This window comes from Terrapene carolina, unplaced genomic scaffold, assembly GCF_002925995.2.
Source record: "Terrapene carolina triunguis isolate 2854851 unplaced genomic scaffold, T_m_triunguis-2.0 Scaffold17, whole genome shotgun sequence".
NCBI classification, from domain to species: domain Eukaryota; kingdom Metazoa; phylum Chordata; order Testudines; family Emydidae; genus Terrapene; species Terrapene triunguis.
The window spans coordinates 10020615-10038167 of record NW_020664368.1 but is presented as its reverse complement, the minus strand read 5'-3'; the positions used below and the strand labels follow the sequence as shown (position 1 = coordinate 10038167).

General features: G+C 41.5%; 1 protein-coding gene across 2 annotated transcripts in view; it reads right to left on the bottom strand.

The window, feature by feature from the left end:
* The window catches only part of LOC112104824 (tudor domain-containing protein 3), a 265871-nt gene that overhangs the window by 182578 nt on the left and 65740 nt on the right, over window positions 1–17553 (bottom strand). For both annotated transcript variants that reach the window (XM_024197380.3, XM_024197381.3), the window contains exon 2: window positions 4801–4885. In XM_024197380.3, the coding sequence (XP_024053148.2) occupies window positions 4801–4885 (85 nt within the window). The remainder of the gene's footprint in view (window positions 1–4800; window positions 4886–17553) is intronic.

Here is a 17553-nt window from a genome sequence, read left to right as displayed (position 1 = left end):
CGCAGCCACTGGGATTCATCCCAGACCTGAAGCACTATACGGTCCCACCAGTCCGTGCTTGTTTCCCGGGCCCAGAATCGCCGTTCCACGATATCCACATGACCCATTGCCACCGTGATGTCCTGGGCGCTGGGGCTCGTGGTTTCTGACAGCTCTGTGCTACTCTCCGACTTCAGGCCATCACGGCGGTGTCGTAGCCTCCTCGCCTGATTACTCTTCATCTGCCTCAGGGAAAGGTGTATGATAAGCTGCGAGGTGTTGAGAACGGCCAGAAGTGCAGCGATGGTCGCAGCGTGATCCATGATCGCAGTGCTGTGGCATCCGCGCTGTCACTGACCAGAAAAGTGCGCGAACTGATTTCCCGCCGGCGCTTTCATGGAGGGAGGGAGGGCGTTAGTGACGGACGGATGACGACAAATTTTTTTTACCCAGAAGGCATTGGCGGCTCGACCCAGAATTCCGATGGGCAGCGGGGACTGCGGGAACTGTGGGATAGCTGCCCACAGTGCACCGCTTCCAATATCGACGCTCGCCCCGTTAGTGTGGACTCACAAAGTCGAATTACTGTCCTTAGTGTGTCCTTAGTGTGGACACACACATTCGACTTTGCAATATCGATTCCACATATTCGATTTAAGTAAAATCGAATTACCCTCGTAGTGTAGACATACCCTAAGAGTTAGCTAAATAGGTATTTCATATTTCCCCAGTATTCCTGATCATGGAAGCAGTTGCTATAGCTGTCACAGAGACATTATGCCATCCCAACAATGACGGGATGGGTATCCCATGTAACATTCTTGTAAGACATTGTGCAGACAATGAAAACGTTTGAAAACCCTACCTAGCATATTTATTCTTAACGTTTTAAAAAAAAAAAAAAAAAAAGAGCTAGTTACTTCTAAGATTAACCCGGTTTTCATTAAAAATCCCCAATAAGTCCTTACACTCCCAACACTACATTCTTTCTTCTAGACTACACTGCTATTCAAAACACACAACTTGGCCGGGTGACAACCTTGGGTATGATGAGGATGTTACTTACCTGTAACTGAAGGTTCTTTGAGATGTGTGGTCCCTATTTGTATTCCTATCATGGGTGTGTATGTGCCAGAGCTGGAAGGTTTTCATAGCAGTTTCCGTTGATCCTCAAGTGTCATGTGTCTCCTCATGCTCCCAGTCAAGGTTATAATAGGCCATGTGAGTTGATTCCTCTCCAGTGACACTCTTACCACTGAGTATGCTAGTCCCCAGAAGAGGAGATGGACGGTGGGTACTGGAATACAAATAGGGTCCACACATCTCAAGGAACCTCCAGTTACAGGTATGTAATCTCCTCTTCTTCTTTGAGTGATGGTCTCTATAATTATTTCCATTGTGGATGAGTAGCGAGCAGTAATCAACGTGGAGGTGCATGCTAGGATGCAGGAGGAAGTGTTGTCTGTAGTTCAGTGTGGCCCATGGCAGCAACTGCAGCTGCCCCTTAGGCGATGGCATAGTGGAAGGTGAAGGTGTGAACAGAGCGTCATGTCACTGCTGGACAGATATCTTGCCACGAGACATCTGTTAAGTACACTGATGTGGTAGCTTGTGCTCGCATACAGTACGCTGTAACTGGATCCAGCAGCTGTATGCTGGAGAGCGCGTAGCATGTCCGGATGCACCCGGAGACTCATTTCCGTTGGGAGGAAAGCGCTTGACCTTTGGACCAGTCTGCAATTCCTACAAACAGCTTCAGCGATGCCAGAAAGGCATGGGTCCTCTGGAGATAAGAAGGCTAGTGCACGGCGGACGTTGCAAAAGCAAAGAGTCCTGTCCACATTGGAGGCATGTGCTTTGGGATAGAAAACAGAGAGGTGAATGGACTGATTGCGATGGAACTCTGACATCACCTTTGGAAGGAACTTAGGGTGCAGCCTTACCGAAAATTTGTCTTTGGAAAACATGGTAGGGGGGACCAGCCATCATGGCCACCAGCTCACTGACCCATCTAACAGAGGTAATGGCTACCAAGAACAGTACCTTCATAGGAGAGATGAGACAGGGAGCACATTGCCATTGGTTTGAAGGGCTTCGTGAAAGCAGATAAGGACAAGATTAAGGTCTCATGGGCTTGAATACCGGAGAAAAGGTGTTGGGAAGACTTTTCATGAAATGGTGGTAGGATGAGTAAACACTGAGGCACCTGTAAGGCTTCATGGGCCATGGAAGTAAGGGGTATGCTATGTCTCCCAGGATCACTATGGGCATTTCAACATCCTCCACTGGAATCTTCTAGTCTAGAAAGAAAGTCCCTGCTTGCAGCTTTCTCTACAGGCCAGTATTCCTGAAGATGTGTGTGTCATGCACCTTTCAGGACCATCCCGCATTGATATCAGTGAAACAGCTATGACGATCCACAAGCTCCTGCAATACCATAGAGAAGTACCCCTTTCTACTGATGATTCCTATCGCAAGATGGTCCAGGTCCAAAATTGGGATGTGTGCACCATCTATCATACTGCTGCAGTTAGGGAATCCCACTGCTGCAAAGCCATCTGCTATTTCACACACATTGCCAAGACTCATAATCCTTTGTTGCAGGATGCAATTAATGGCCCTGCATATTTGCATTAACTCAGCCCCAACGGTGGACTTCCCGACCCAAACTGATTCGTGACCGACTGGTAGCAGTCTGGAGTTGTCAGCTTCCACATGGCAATCGCCATGCTCTTCTCCACCGAGAGGGTAGGTCTCATTTTTGTGTCCTTCTGGCGCAGGGCTGGGGCGAGCTCCACACACATTTCCAGGGACGTGGCATTCCGCATCTGAAAATTCTGCAGTAACAGTTCGTCATTCCAGGACTGCATAACAATGTGATCCCACCACCCAGTGCTTGTTTCCCAAGCTCAAAAGCGACGGTCCACTATGTGCAGCTGCTCCGTGAATGCCAAAAAGTAATCTGGTATTGTATCTTTCCAAGGCACACAGCAGGTAAACTATCTCTGATTCCTGTTCAGACTGGGTGTTCATGATATACTGCATGACCAGCCGCAATGTGTTCATAACCATAAGAGTAGAAAACAATGCAGGATCCATCCTTTCAGACAGAGATGGTTGGTGTACAGTAAACTGTACCGCAGTTTACAGAAAAATGCCGCAAAACGCAGTCTGAAGCCCATGGAATGGTGGGACAGAAAAAAATGTATCAAGGGACGCTGAGCCTGCACCAATGCTGCACTATGATCCATTCCACCTTCCCACAACTCCTACCTGCAGAAGATGGCGAGTAGCACAGTGGGATAGCTACCCAGAAAGCACTGGTCTCTCTGTCAGTGCTAGAGCACCAACCGTGGACCCGCTCTGCTGACAGAATGAGCATTGTATGAACATGCACAAGCAATGTAATTATACCTTTTTTTGATCATTGCCGTAACTTACATCGACAAATCTCTGTAGTGTAGAAAAGACCTCAGCCTCTCCCTCATTCAACGAATATTTAATTATTTATACAAAGTGTAACAACTCCAACAGCAGAGACTGAGAGACCGTCTACAGCCGGGTAGTTAGGGCCCTCATCTGTGATATAGGAGAGCTAAATTTAAGTCCCTGCTCAGCCTGGTGACAAAGTCTCCCACATTCCAAGTAAGGCCCTAAGTTTCTTGACCAGTGCTAACCTTAGACACATTGACAGGCCTCTTTCCCTAGCTAGAAATTTCTATGCTTTGAAGAGTCATTTATAACGGGGGGGGGGGCGGACCAGATGATCATCTCCATCATGTTTATTGAGGAGACAATTACTTGAATTCTGAACAACTTTTCTAAACGTTTCATAGGTACTTTTCTCATCTTCTAAAAAAATAAATGAGCAATATGAGGCTGAGGTATTTATATAGCATTTATATTTCTTTATCCACATGTTGACAGGAATAGGTAGACTACTGAACCAGATTAGTTCAGTAAATGCACATTTATTTAGTGCCATAATTATGTTGTATTTATACTGGTTTTTATAAAGCATCTTCAGGTATGCCCTTCTTTGTTTATACAGTCCATGGATGGAATGTAATACAAGAACACTATGCATAAAAGAGTTACAAGCACGCAAGGTTTTTTGAATATATTTATATCATAAAGCAGTATCCTTAACAAAGGATGCTATTAAATATTCTCCCAAAACTTAAAGCATTCAAGTCAATTTTGGCCTTTTTCATTTAACTAACTTTCTGGTCTATCTTCTCCCTTGTTTGTACACAGGTATCATTAGGGCTGTCAAAACAGACATGGGCATAATATTTGCTAACTAATTTTTATTGCAGGGCCAACACACAAAGCACCTGCAACAGTAAACTTTTTACTTCAAAGTTGTATCTTTGTAAATACATAAATAGATAAGAGTCTAATTTCTACATCATATCACTTTTAAGACATGTTGGATCTCAAGCCTGAACTACCCTAAGTGCCCAATGAAATACCTTAATTACCACAACAATTAACATTTGTATTTATATTTAAATGACAGTATGCATTCACAAAATGTAATGTATTTTTGGTGTTTGTTTTTTAATAAATGAAAATTTGGTTTAAAAAAAAAGAAACACTACATATTTTTCCATGGCAAAATATGCTTTTAAAAATTTCCTTTAGCTTGAATTTTTAAAGAAAATCACTGCCTGCCAAAGATGGCATTTCTGAGCTCTAATTCAGATATACCAAATTAAACAACACATTGAAATAAAAACATTATGTATTATGCACAACATGTAAAGACTGAACAATCTGATATAAGATTTTTCCAAAAATTTCACAACCATAACCTACATTAAGGGCAATCAGGATAACGTCACTTATATTGACTTTGTCAGAAGAATTTTTGCAAGCTTCAATTCCTTCATCTGAAAGATACCTGTTAAAACAAAATGAAGTTATTTTAGGAAGGTATTTGAAACACATTTTAGACTAAGCTATTAGTTAATCCTTCTTTTAGATTCCCTAAGTATCCACAATGGCAGGACTTTAGGTTTATTCAATAGGAATATATGTAATACTCTGTATTTTCTGTATTCTTACAAATGCAGTTTATAAAACAACTGACAGATGAAAGGATTCCTTCAGTTGAGGAGTTCTTCACACTGCCCCTATGTTGGTGGTTCCCTTACAGATCATTTCTGCCATTCCTACTCCCTTTTTCTCCATCGCTTCAAGATTTATATATAAAACTAATAATTATTTTTATGTAAACTCCGAGATGTATACACGAATTTCCCAATTTATCATATAATTACTGCACCATGGCCCTCATCTACCCATCCCGTTTTTTCTCCTCCCCTCATCGTAACTTAGGCATTCGGACCCACACAGACAAACAGGCAGATCCTTGCACCTGTGGAGTCCCACTGAAATCTACAGCAACACTATCTGTACAGATCCAATTGAATGATCGAGGCACTAGTTAATAAGCTCTTACAGGCATGCAAAGATATATTTATGAAAGATTGTGATTTGGAGACGCTCCCTCATAAGGGACAGTGTTGGGTGTTGGTGTAGACATGTGCTCTGGAGGCAGTGGTTGGGAACACCACATGGCTGTGTGTGGCGCAGCTCACTACAGAAACTCTCCAGGTTGTTTTATTAAAGTTTTATTTCTTTATCATTCACTGGTTTGTTATTTAATGAACCCCAAGATTGTTACAAGGCAGAGACTATTTTTTCCGTAAATGCTAAACAAAGATGACACTATCCACACAAACACGTAACAGCCTACACCCAGGTTTAGCAGAACACAGTGGTCAGCTAGGTTCAGTTACTGGAGAAGATAATGTGCTTTTCCCACCGATGTTAATTAACAACTATTCAAGTTGGCCAAAAAATTTCAAATGAAAAATATGACAACTTTTTAGCTTCCCTAAAAAAGATTTTAACAAAGTTTTATTCGAATTAACAGAAATTTTAAATTAAAAATGGCAGCTGTTCTGAAATAGTTATTTTTGTGCTTCACACACAAACACACAATTTTGTATTGCTAATTTTGATTGATCAGTTTTATCACGATTCAGTTTTGAAATTTCCAATTTCAACAAAAAATTGTAAAAAAGAAAAAAGAAAAAAACTACTTAGAAAGTTACACCCAAAAAACCCCCTTATGACAACAAAATGAAAAATACTTTCATATTTGCAAAAACTTCTACAAAGTCCACCCCCTGGCTGTTTTTTGATCAGCTCTCATTAAGAATTAGAACAAACTCAAGATTTGTGAAAACTATCTTTTTAATGAGGCAAAATGAAAGAAAATAGGCGAGGGAAGCTAATAGAAACATACAGTAGTCAACAGGGTAAAAATATTATGTGTCTAGAGCAGGGGTAGGCAACCTCTTGCACGTGGCTCGCCAGGGTAAGCACCCTGGCGGTCCGGGCCAGTTTGTTTACCTGCCACATCGGCAGGTTCAGCAGATCGCAGCTCCCACTAGCCACCGTTCGCCGTCCCAGGCCAATGGGGGCGGCGGGAAGCCGCGGCCAGCACATCCCTCGCCCGCACCTCTTCCCGCCGCCCCCATTGGCCTGGGACGGTGAACCACGGCCAGTGGGAGCCACGATCGGCCGAACCTGCCGACGCGGCAGATAAACAAACTGGCCCGGCCAGCCAGGGTGCTTACCCTGGCGAGCCGCGTGCCAGAGGTTGCTGACCCCGGTCTAGAGCCTAAAAGTAAATATTGTAATTATATTTCCAATGTTCTCCATTATCTCAGATTTTACAATAATATATATATGTGTACACACACACATATATACATATATATATATATGTATGTGTATGTATATATATATATCTACACACACACACACACACACACACACACACATACACACACATACACACACACACACCTCAGACTCAACCTCAGAACAAATTTTTGGCTGATCTTCTTAGACTACGAATGCAGTTAAGCAAAAGAAAAATATTTTTGCAACATTAAGGAAGATTGTAGGTTTCCTCAAAAGTCAGGACACTAAATACTAAATTCAGTTTTAACTCTACCAGTTGGAATTATGTCAGTTGTTTTATACCGTATAATTTACACTCTCACACACAGAAATTCTGGGAACCAATGCAAAACTATATAGTCTACCAGTTGCTCTCAGATGAAAACAGAAAAAGTTCCTTGCTTAGAAGCAGTGCTTTCTAGATAGTGGCTCAACTGTTTCCCAATAAGAGAAACCCTCTCTCTATTGAATGACTAAAATAATTATGCACTAGAACCTGAAATTTTCCTAAGCAGCCTACATTATTCCTCTGCATCAAGGGGATTCTTTGCCCTACCACTGAATGTCTCACCCTAAAATGAGGATTACAAAGTGGGTCATAAGGCTTGAGGTACTGATCACTTAACCAAGGTGTCAACTGAAGTAACTCTCTAAATCAGAGTATTTCCCCTTCCCTCCCCCAGAAAGACACAGAGAACAAACTTCAGTCACTTTTGGCTTTTAAGAGACCTAAATTACATCTCTTTAGCCAGCACTATTACAATCTTTGCCAACACAACAGTCTCACCAACAACAAATGTCCAATTAGGGACATCAGCTAAGGAGTTTTCGGCAGCTACTATATCATTTCAACATAATTAACAGCTAACAAAAAAACTAAAATAAACTTCATCCAACATTTTAAAATATTTTCTATAACACAATATATGTACCATTAAAAAACACTGTTGTGAGTCAATTAAAGAGAAAATGCAAGAACCCAGTTACATTTTAAGAGAAAGTTTGAAGGTGTGTATTAGAAAACTGTTCTCATTTTTAAGTAACAGAACTTTTAACAGCAACACTACTTCCATCACGAGGAAAAAGAAAAGACAAGTATAGAGTGAGACTCAAAAGATCCCACAGCACACCTGCATTGACAGACCTCAGGAGAAGGATCAAAATGTCTAGAGCTTTCTAATCAGTTCCCAGGTGTTGCCTGTAAGCAAACAGGACCCAAGAGTGCAGATACTACTGTAAGTACCAAAAAAACCTCTTACCCTAGAGAACTCCTGTTTACTAAAACAACCGGCAAGAGAATGCTTTTTTCCCTCCCCAATGAAAGCTCTGGATGTGCTGTATTCCAAACCCAATCATTTCTATTCTGACTAAACATATATATGTACACATTCCGCTTTATTAAGCACAACCTGAGCTCTAACTATGCCAAACAGGTTTCCTGTATGAGTGGCTAAAAGGAGAAAAATCTTTCAGCTAGTTTCTACTTCAGCTGTGGTTTTTTTCATAATCTCATTTTCCATACAATGTTCCATCACAGCTAATGAAAAATCTCTCTCTCTTAATTATTTGGTTGATATATTTAAAGGCGGCCCACAAATTATTATTCACAAGACATCAAAATTTTGTGAATTGAAGCATTACAAATAAAATGTGCTTTACATTTTAAAAAAAATCGATTACAGAGACTCAGTACACTTAACATGAAAAACACACACACACCCCTCAGAAATTTGAAGCTATGCCCAAGCGGAGACAGAGCTTGCAAAAGTTAACTCTTGGGATGGGACCTGGGGGAACCCATTCTCCTCAATGTGAGGGACTACTTGGTCCCTTCCAGGCACAAGAGAATAAAGTACCATAGTGCCCACCATGCCCAAATGCACAGAACTTGTGTGTATGCAATCCCCGCTCTCATACTGGAAGTTCACACTCCCAAATATAGCTGTCTGCCCTTCAGTCCCTCATGGCCAGGTCTTTCAGCACCTACAGACCTTCTCCCACTTCCTTCCAAATATACCAGAACTGTTTTCTCTTTGGAGGGCTCTCTTCCAAGTACTGACCAGATTTAAATCTGTTTAATGAGTGAAATTATGTACCTTGGAGGTAGAGCTACAATTAAAATCATGTAATACGGTGGTGTGTATGTACCATGGGGACAAGGGAGAGGGGAAAGATTAAGCTACCTACTTTCATGTTTGTCTTTTAAGTCAAATGTAATGATAAAAGGACAGACTGCTTTCCCCAGACACAACACTCCATAAGTTTGTAATGGAACAAAAAGTCTCCCTTTACATCTGCTTTCCACTAGAGGTTGTGTGCTATTGTTGCAGTAGACAGACAGAGTGCTCTTCTCAGCATGCACCTGAGAGCACAGTACTCTGTGCCTTGGCTAGTTCTTGATCCCCTTCCCCATCACTATCCACTCCTTCCTTCTCAACAAGGAAGGGAAAGGAGTGATTGGCTGGGATAGCAACAGAAACATTCCCTTAATACAGCCTCCCACACACATATACACTCTTAAAAAGCACCTGCTGAACAAAGGAAAAAGAATGCAAGAGTGATGGAGGAAGAAGAACAAAAGAGAAGGGAGGAGAAAGAAGAGAAACAGAAGAGATTGCCCCACAAAAACACCTACAGAGAAGCAAGCCTGCTGTCCAATCCACTACATACATGCCAAGGAGGGGAGGAAGGCATGAATTATTTCCATAATGTAAATAGATGAAGTTGCAAGGCTGGTAGGAAAAAACTGAAGTTCACACGAACATCTGAATTTTTGGATATTCCTCCAAAATGTTCCTGATTTCTTAACATCCCATAATTATTCCTTTGTTTACCCATATTATACATACCTTGCAACATTGGAGCTAAATATTGTAGATAATTACAATGTTGCATTATGGTGATGAACTCTGATGCAGACTATCAACACAATATGAAATGGGGAATGTAGGATTTATTCCGGTGTTTTTCAAAGCGTAGGTCGCGACCCAGTACTGGGTCGCAGCATGTAAAGGACTGGGTCGCCTTGCTCTGGTCAGCACCACCGACCGGGACATTAAAAGTCCGTCGGCGGTGCTGTCCACCTAAGGCAGGCTAGTGCCTACCTTTTCCGACACCACGCTGCACCCCGGAAGTGGCCAGCAGTGGATCTGGCTTCTAGTCAGCTAGCGCTGCCCCTAGCCCAGAGCCCTGACCCCCTCCTGCACCCCAACCCGCTGCCCCAGCCTTGAGCCCCCCCAAATCCAGAACCCCTTCCTGCACCCCAAACCCCTCATCCATGACCCCACCCCAGAGCCTGCACCCCCAGCCCAGAGCCCTGACCCTCTCCCACATCCCAACACCCTGCCCCAGCCCAGAGACCCCCCAAACCCAGAGCTTTTGATAAGAATGCTGTTTAAGAACAGCCTGAAAGGTTATAGATCTGATTCACTGCTGCATTACTTCCGTTTTACACTAGTACAGGGGTAGGCAACCTGCGGCACGCGAGCTGATTTTCAGTGGCACTCACACTGCCCGGGTCCTGGCCATCAGTCTGGGGGTCTCTGCATTTTAATTTAATTTTAAATGAAGCTTCTTAAACATTTTAAAAACATTATTTACTTTACAACAATAGTTTAGTTATATATTATAGACTTATAGAAAGAGACCTTCTAAAAACATTAAAATGTATTACTGGCACGCGAAACCTTAAATTAGAGTGACTAAATGAATACTCGGCACACTACTTCTGAAAGGTTGCCAACCTCTGCACTAGTATAACTCCTTGGACTTCAATGGAATTCTACCAATGTGAATCAGTGTAAATTTTGTGATCTTGGATTATGGCAAAAAAGGAATCTATAGCTCACCAGAAAGCACACAAACCCGTCAATGGCTAAGAGATGAGGGCTCCCCAATTTATTTGTATAATTTTCACTTGGTGGGGAAGAAATTCTGGCAGCTACATAAAATGCAATATCAGATCACCACCACATTTCTCGCCTCTATTTTATGCCCACTAAGAGTTCGAAGGAGATGTTTTTCATATCCCCTGCCCCTCTGCACCTGGTGGGGAGCAGGAAGAGGTGGAGTGGAACCAAAACTATATTCTAACCAATAAACCACAACAACTTTAGTCAGGTGAATATTACCTTTCTTAGACAGAGGGAACAGCAGTACCATTGACCCTACCTCCTTACGATGACATATAGTAATAAGTTTATTACTAATGCAGAATAGTCAGAATACTGATAGTCAATATTTTTCCATTTGTAACACTCACTAGATGGGTGAGTTTACATTTTTACATACAAAAGGCCTCTACTTGCTTCTTTGATAAGTAGTTTCCATGGTCTGAACTAAATTAACACCCAAAGAAATATGAACCTGATCAGTGGAAGACATATACTTAGTTTTATTTTCCAGTTGTCCCCCCATCTAAATAGATAAAGCTGATCATCTTTACAACAGTAATAACACAAATGCCTGAATTGCAGAACCAAAACAATGTTAGCTGAAATAAGATCTGCTTTTATTTGCTATCTAGTCTCTATAAAGATGGATCAAGCCAATAAAATATATATCTATTATTTAGAAGCACCTTAAGTATGAGCACTTAACATTGAACTGAATCAATCAGGTAAGCAATTTTCAAAATAAGATTTATTCTATAAAATAGTAAATTCTCTTTAAAAATGTATTCAATTATCATTTTTGAGATTTTATGGTTCATATGCACATATAAATATTCAACTACTTATACTATTGCCATCCCATGATATTATAGTCCTGTCACAGAAATCTATTTTAATTTTCTTCTACTCTCATCTTTCTGTTTACACATTAGGCAAGCAGCAGCTCTGGCTAAGAAGAAAATAAAACAAATAAGTACATGAAAGTTTCATAATTTTCAATAAACGTTCAATAAAATTAGCACTTGTACTCAAACTCAATACAGAGTTACATTTCACCACAAACCTGCTGATTAGTGGAGGCGGAAGATGCAAATCAACTTTACAGCATTTCCTGCAACAGCTTGTTTTAAACTCAACTTTCAGTCACATGAAACAGTTTTGAATCTCACGGCCAAACTTTATATATTTGCTGAACCTTCAATATGCAGGTATCAAAAATTAGAATCCTTTTTCAAACTGAGAACCCAGTCAGAATTTTTTTAGTTCTCCTGCAAAATATAACCTCAAAACCAGAAGAGAATTTCTTTAAATTCAGTATCTGAATATATAACATTCAAATATCTTTGTCCAGTGACCAAAAAACAAGATCTTGATATTTCATCTAAAATAAAGTGTACATAGAAGGTGAAATTACAGAAAGAATACACAACACTGAGACATCCACTAGATGGCACCATTGCTACATAACAAAAGAACAATATTGCTTTTCTATATTACTGAGTCACTTCAAACTTGAGAAATATTTTTCCCAATATAGTTTCAAAGGTTTCTGCTGAACTTATAACATCAGTTTTCTAAAGGAAGAAAAATTTGCTGCAGTGTCACAAATTTTACCGAGTGACTATATCATTAAAGCTTCTAAAAATGTGTTTTACAAATATTTCTATATTAAAGCAGGAAAATCATAGATTTAAAGAGAAGAATTTTTATGCACTTCCCTACTACCTATATAACACTAGGAACATATTCTGCTACTGCAGCAACCAAGATATTGCAGTTCTTAAAAGAACTGTGTGCTTTTTTCCCCTTGAATTTTGGGGGGGGGGGGTTTATTTATTTATTTAAAGAATAACTCAACATTTTACCAGCTGAGAGAAAAAGAATAAATACAAGATTCATCAGAATTACAATGTACATAGCAAAAGGTATTTTCTGTCACACTAAGCCACCATTAAAAGCTTGAGTGATATGTGAGTTCAGAGTTTTCTTAATAGAGTAGAACTTTGCTAATTCACACTGGCTGGAAAATCCACCAAGGATTATAAAAATCTGTGTATTAGTGAACTAGTATTTTGCAGAAATAGTTCCCAAGTGCCTTTAGCTCTCATTTGAGTTAGCAGGGATTGAAAAATGTTCAGCACCATCCCCACCACCTCACAGGATCAAGCCCTAAGTAAATAATTTAATATATTTAAGAAACTGCAACAGACATTCTTTGTTCATCTATTTTAAAAATGTAGTTCATCTTTCATCGTTTGACAACAGTAGAACATATTAGTAAATATACTGTAATAGGTTTCATAAAAGTAAGGAAATCTTAGTAATATTATTTGTATTCCAGTGGTACATGGTGCTAGGCACTGTCCAAACACACAGGAAAATTTATGTGCCTCAAACAGTTATGGTAATGTAATAGTAAACTTTTGTGATGAGATACAATATAAAGTCTTTCAAGCCAATCTGAATCCTGCAAAGGTTGGTACTGAAAAAAAAACATCTTCAACACTGAATGGCTTTTCAGTATCATATGTGAAATGAATTTGTTGATCTCAGCACATTAAACTATGTTCAAGCACCTTCATCACAAGAACGACCATCACAACTGACAACAGCTTGCGCATTTGTTGACAGTCTGTGTGTGTGGGGGGGTGGGGAGGAGGGGAAGATGTCCAAGAAATGCATGGACACAGAAAAGAAAGGAAGTACTCTTTCATCCCTAGAGGTGGTCCTTTCTGCAGGCTGTTGAGGTAATTTGACAAAAACAGGGGTGAAATGTTTGTACTTTCGCCACCTGTACTGTTCCTGTTCTAAAAAGAGAGAGCAAAGGCTTCATTCTCAACAACAGTGTCAATCTGCACATTTCAGATTATTAGATTCAGACATAAAAACGCAAAACAAACAAAACAAAACAAACAAAATACTGATGAAAGTTAGGGAGTGAGTTAGGCAGGCTTTTTCTTCTTTTTGGGAAGGGGGATGAAATAGAAACACATCACCGGTACGTGGACTAGTGAGGGTCAACTATAATATTTTATAATTAAAAAAATATTTCAAATTTAGATATTTTCACTTGGAACACAGTCGAAAAACAAATTAGAGATGCATATTTAGAACTAATTAGGAGTTGCAAAATATCAATTCCATACTTAGCAAAAATCAATGAAGCCCAATATCTCTTTAGTCAATATTCATCTATTAAGCAAATTAAATTACAAATATTAAAAACTGTACTTAATAATGGGTCCTTTACATATTTTTCAATTGTTTTATTTTTGAATAGAGGGGTTTTTTGCACATAATTCTAGATTTGTAAATTCAACTTTCATGATAAATAGATTGCACCTCAGTACTTGGGTTAGGTGAATTGAAAAATACTATTTCTTTCGTTTTTACAGTGCAAGTATTTGTAAGCACTGTATACTTTATATTGTGTGCTGTAATTGAAATTAATATATTTTTAAATGTAGAAAACAGCCAAAAATATTTAAATATATAGTATTCTATCATTAACAGTGCAATTAATCACACGATTATTTTTTTTAATCGCTTTACAGCCCTAATAATTTTTTAACAGTAAAACACAGATTTCCATTTCTTTCAAGAGACATAACACTGAGCAGCACTCTCTGAAATGCAGCTCTCACATGTCCCTAGTTGTGGAGTGCAAGGGGTACTGCAACAGGCTGGGACCATGCGAGGAATGTGTGTGGCGAGTTTGTGGAGGACATGGAACGCAGTTCTGTATGGGCTGCAGAGGGAGTAGAGCACAGTTTTGTGCCGACTGCAGCACAATCAGAGACCTCAGCATCCCTCTTTGGTCCTCCATCATTTTACCATCCACTTCTGCCCCTGTCTTCTCTCCTGGCTATCTGTTCTGAGTTTTTCATTGACTGTCTCTCTCCAGGCTCAGTGCTCTCTTCTCTTAGTAGTCATCCTTACTCCTCATTCGCCTCATTATCTGATGGAGGTGCTCTATTGGTCTGTAGGAGATGGCCCTCAAGGGCACATCTACAGAAGCAAAACAAACAATACACGGAGGCAGTATTTTGAGTGCACTCACAGTGTTGAATCACAGAAGTTACATACACCTCTTTCTCACTTTCCCTTGGCAAGCGCACAGCACAGCAAGAGCCCTCCACATGGTGAGTTTGTTCCAGGGGGAAAAGGGGCAAAAGGCCTGGGTAGTTTCAGAAGTACAAGCACCTAGGGACACTATTCTCAATGCTGGCACCGTTTTCCACAGGCAGGAGTAATTGAAGCTGATATCTCACTCCTGCGGGTAACCAAGGATGCATCTCCTGCATGCATGCGGCTTCAGACTAGGGTGCACTGCTACAGACTAGGGATGAGTGGCTAGGCAGCAGTTCTGCAGAAAAGGACCTAGGGGTTACAGTGGACGAGAAGCTGGATATGAGTCAACAGTGTGCCCTTGTTGCCAAGAAGGCTAATGGCATTTTGGGCTGCATAAGTAGGAGCATTGCCAGCAGATCGACGGATGTGATCATTCCCCTCTATTCGGCACTGGTGAGGCCTCATCCGGAGTACCGTGTCCAGTTTTGGGCCCCACACTACAAGAAGGATGTGGAAAAATTGAAAAGAGTCCATTGGAGGGCAACAAAAATGATTAGGGGTCTGGAGCACATGATTTATGAGGAGAGGCTGAAGGAACTGGGATTATTTAGTCTGCAGAAGAAAAGAATGAGGGAGGATTTGATAGCTGCTTTCAACTACCTGAAAGGGGGTTCCAAAGAGGATGGATCTAGACTGTTCTCAGTGGTACCAGCTGACAGAACAAGGAGAAATGGTCTCAAGTTGCAGTGAGGGAGGTTTAAGTTGGATATTAGGAAAAACTTTTTCACTAGGAGGGTGGTGAAGCACTGGAATGGGTTACCTAAGGAGGTGGTGGAATCTCCTTCCTTAGAGGTTTTTAAGGTCAGGCTTGACAAAGCCCTGGCTGGGATGATTTAGTTGGGGATTGGTCCTGCTTTCAGCAGGGAGTTGGACTAGATGATCTCTTGAGGTCCCTTCCAACCCTGATATTCTATGATTCTATGGTTCAGACCAGGTCCATATGCTGCTCGCCTGTGTGCTGCTTTGGTTCCTGCAGAAGTAACTGCTGATTGGCACACCAAAATTTCCTACAGCGGGGGATGAAACAAAGCAGCTCTGCCAAGGAACCTTCGGCAGAGGATTTCAGCATACTTCCAGAAAAGTTTACTAGAGATCTCTAAGGATTATTCCCAGAGCATCCTGACGTGCATTACAAACTTTTCTGCAGGGCTCCCATTGCATAGCTGCACAGGGGAACGAGAAGCAGATGCAAACAGTATCTAGTGATGTTAATTTCTCTCCTTTATCCCACTTCTACCATGTCACAAAATAAAGGACACCTCTACTTCATGTCACCATGCAGTATCAAAGCAATATGAGTACTCACCTGCGTTCCCCTCTCCTGCTTCAGGAGTGCCAGACCCGGATTGCTGGCTCCAGAGTCAAAAAGATGTCCTGGCTCACCACACCACCAGACGACCCTGTCGCGTATACCACATCCTCCTCCTACTCTACTTCCTTGTCCACCACTTCATCCTCGGGGTTGACTCCGCTGGCCACTGCCTCTGGTGCTCCTGAAGTAACCACAGGGTGCTTGGTGGTGGATGTGGGGTCACCGGAGAGGATGGCATACAGCTCCTTGAAGCAGCAGCAGCATGTTTTTGGCACCATACCACAGTGACCATTGCTTCCCTTGCCTTCTGGTACACCTGCCTCAGCTCTTTGATCTTAGCACGGCACTGCTGCGTGTCCCTTCTCCTCCGAGCCGTGAGCAATCTGCTCATACATAATCAAAGTTCCTACATCTGGAGCGGAGCTGCGACTGCACACAACTTCCTCTCCCCACAGACCCAGCAGATCCAACAACTCATGTGTATTCCAGGCAGGAGCGCGTTTGCTGCAGAATGCCAGCATGGTCAGCTGTGAAGATGCTATGTGAACTCGCCACGTCGGGGAAACAGGAAATGGAATTTCTTAAATTTCCAGGGCTTTAAAAGAGGAGGGATGCATGTCTGTGTACCTAGCAGCAGCGCAACAGAGCTGAAACTGCTGACCAGTGCAGTCAGGATGGAATTGTGGGACACCTCCTGGAGACCACTTACGGCGACATATGCAAGCGCAGCGTCTACAGAGACACAGTCATTCTAACTTGTCAAAAAAAAAAGCTATATGCCTCTCGTCAAGGGGGTTTATTATGTCAGTGTAGCTGAAGAGTTAAATCAGCGGGAAGAGCATTGCAATGTGTACACCTCTGTGTTTTGTCTATGAAAGCAGACTTTTATTGACAAAATTATGTAGTGTAGACAAGGCCTAAATGTCTTGGTTTGTTTCCTTTTTCCCCAGTCTCTCGCTATCAGAAAAAAGTTGGTAAAAAGCACATTATTAATCATAGAGACCATTCTCCCAAGTATGTAATTAATCAGGATTTTTTGTTGTTGTTCTTTTTTCAAATACACCATTTTCAGCCAGTAGAATGAAATGATTCCTAAGGGCTGTTTATTGGATTAAAAACAGTATGTATTTACAGTTTTTCAAGTATTACATTTTAAGACATATTAGATCAGGGATCGGCAACCTTCGGCACGTGGTTCGGCACGAGAAGCCGCGGCCAACACATCCCTTGTCCCACACCGCTTCCCGCAGCCCCCATTGGCCCGGAGCGGCGAACCGCGGCCAGTGGGAGCCGCGATAGGCCGAACCTGCGGACGCGGCAGGTAAACAAACCGGCCCGGCCCGCCAGGGGGTTTACCCTGATGGGCCGCAGGCCGAAGGTTGCCGATCCCTGTATTAGATATTTAGGATTTTGTTTTATCATGGAATTATGTATTCACGTGACTGCTGTTCAATCAGAATATCTTTGAGACGCTGT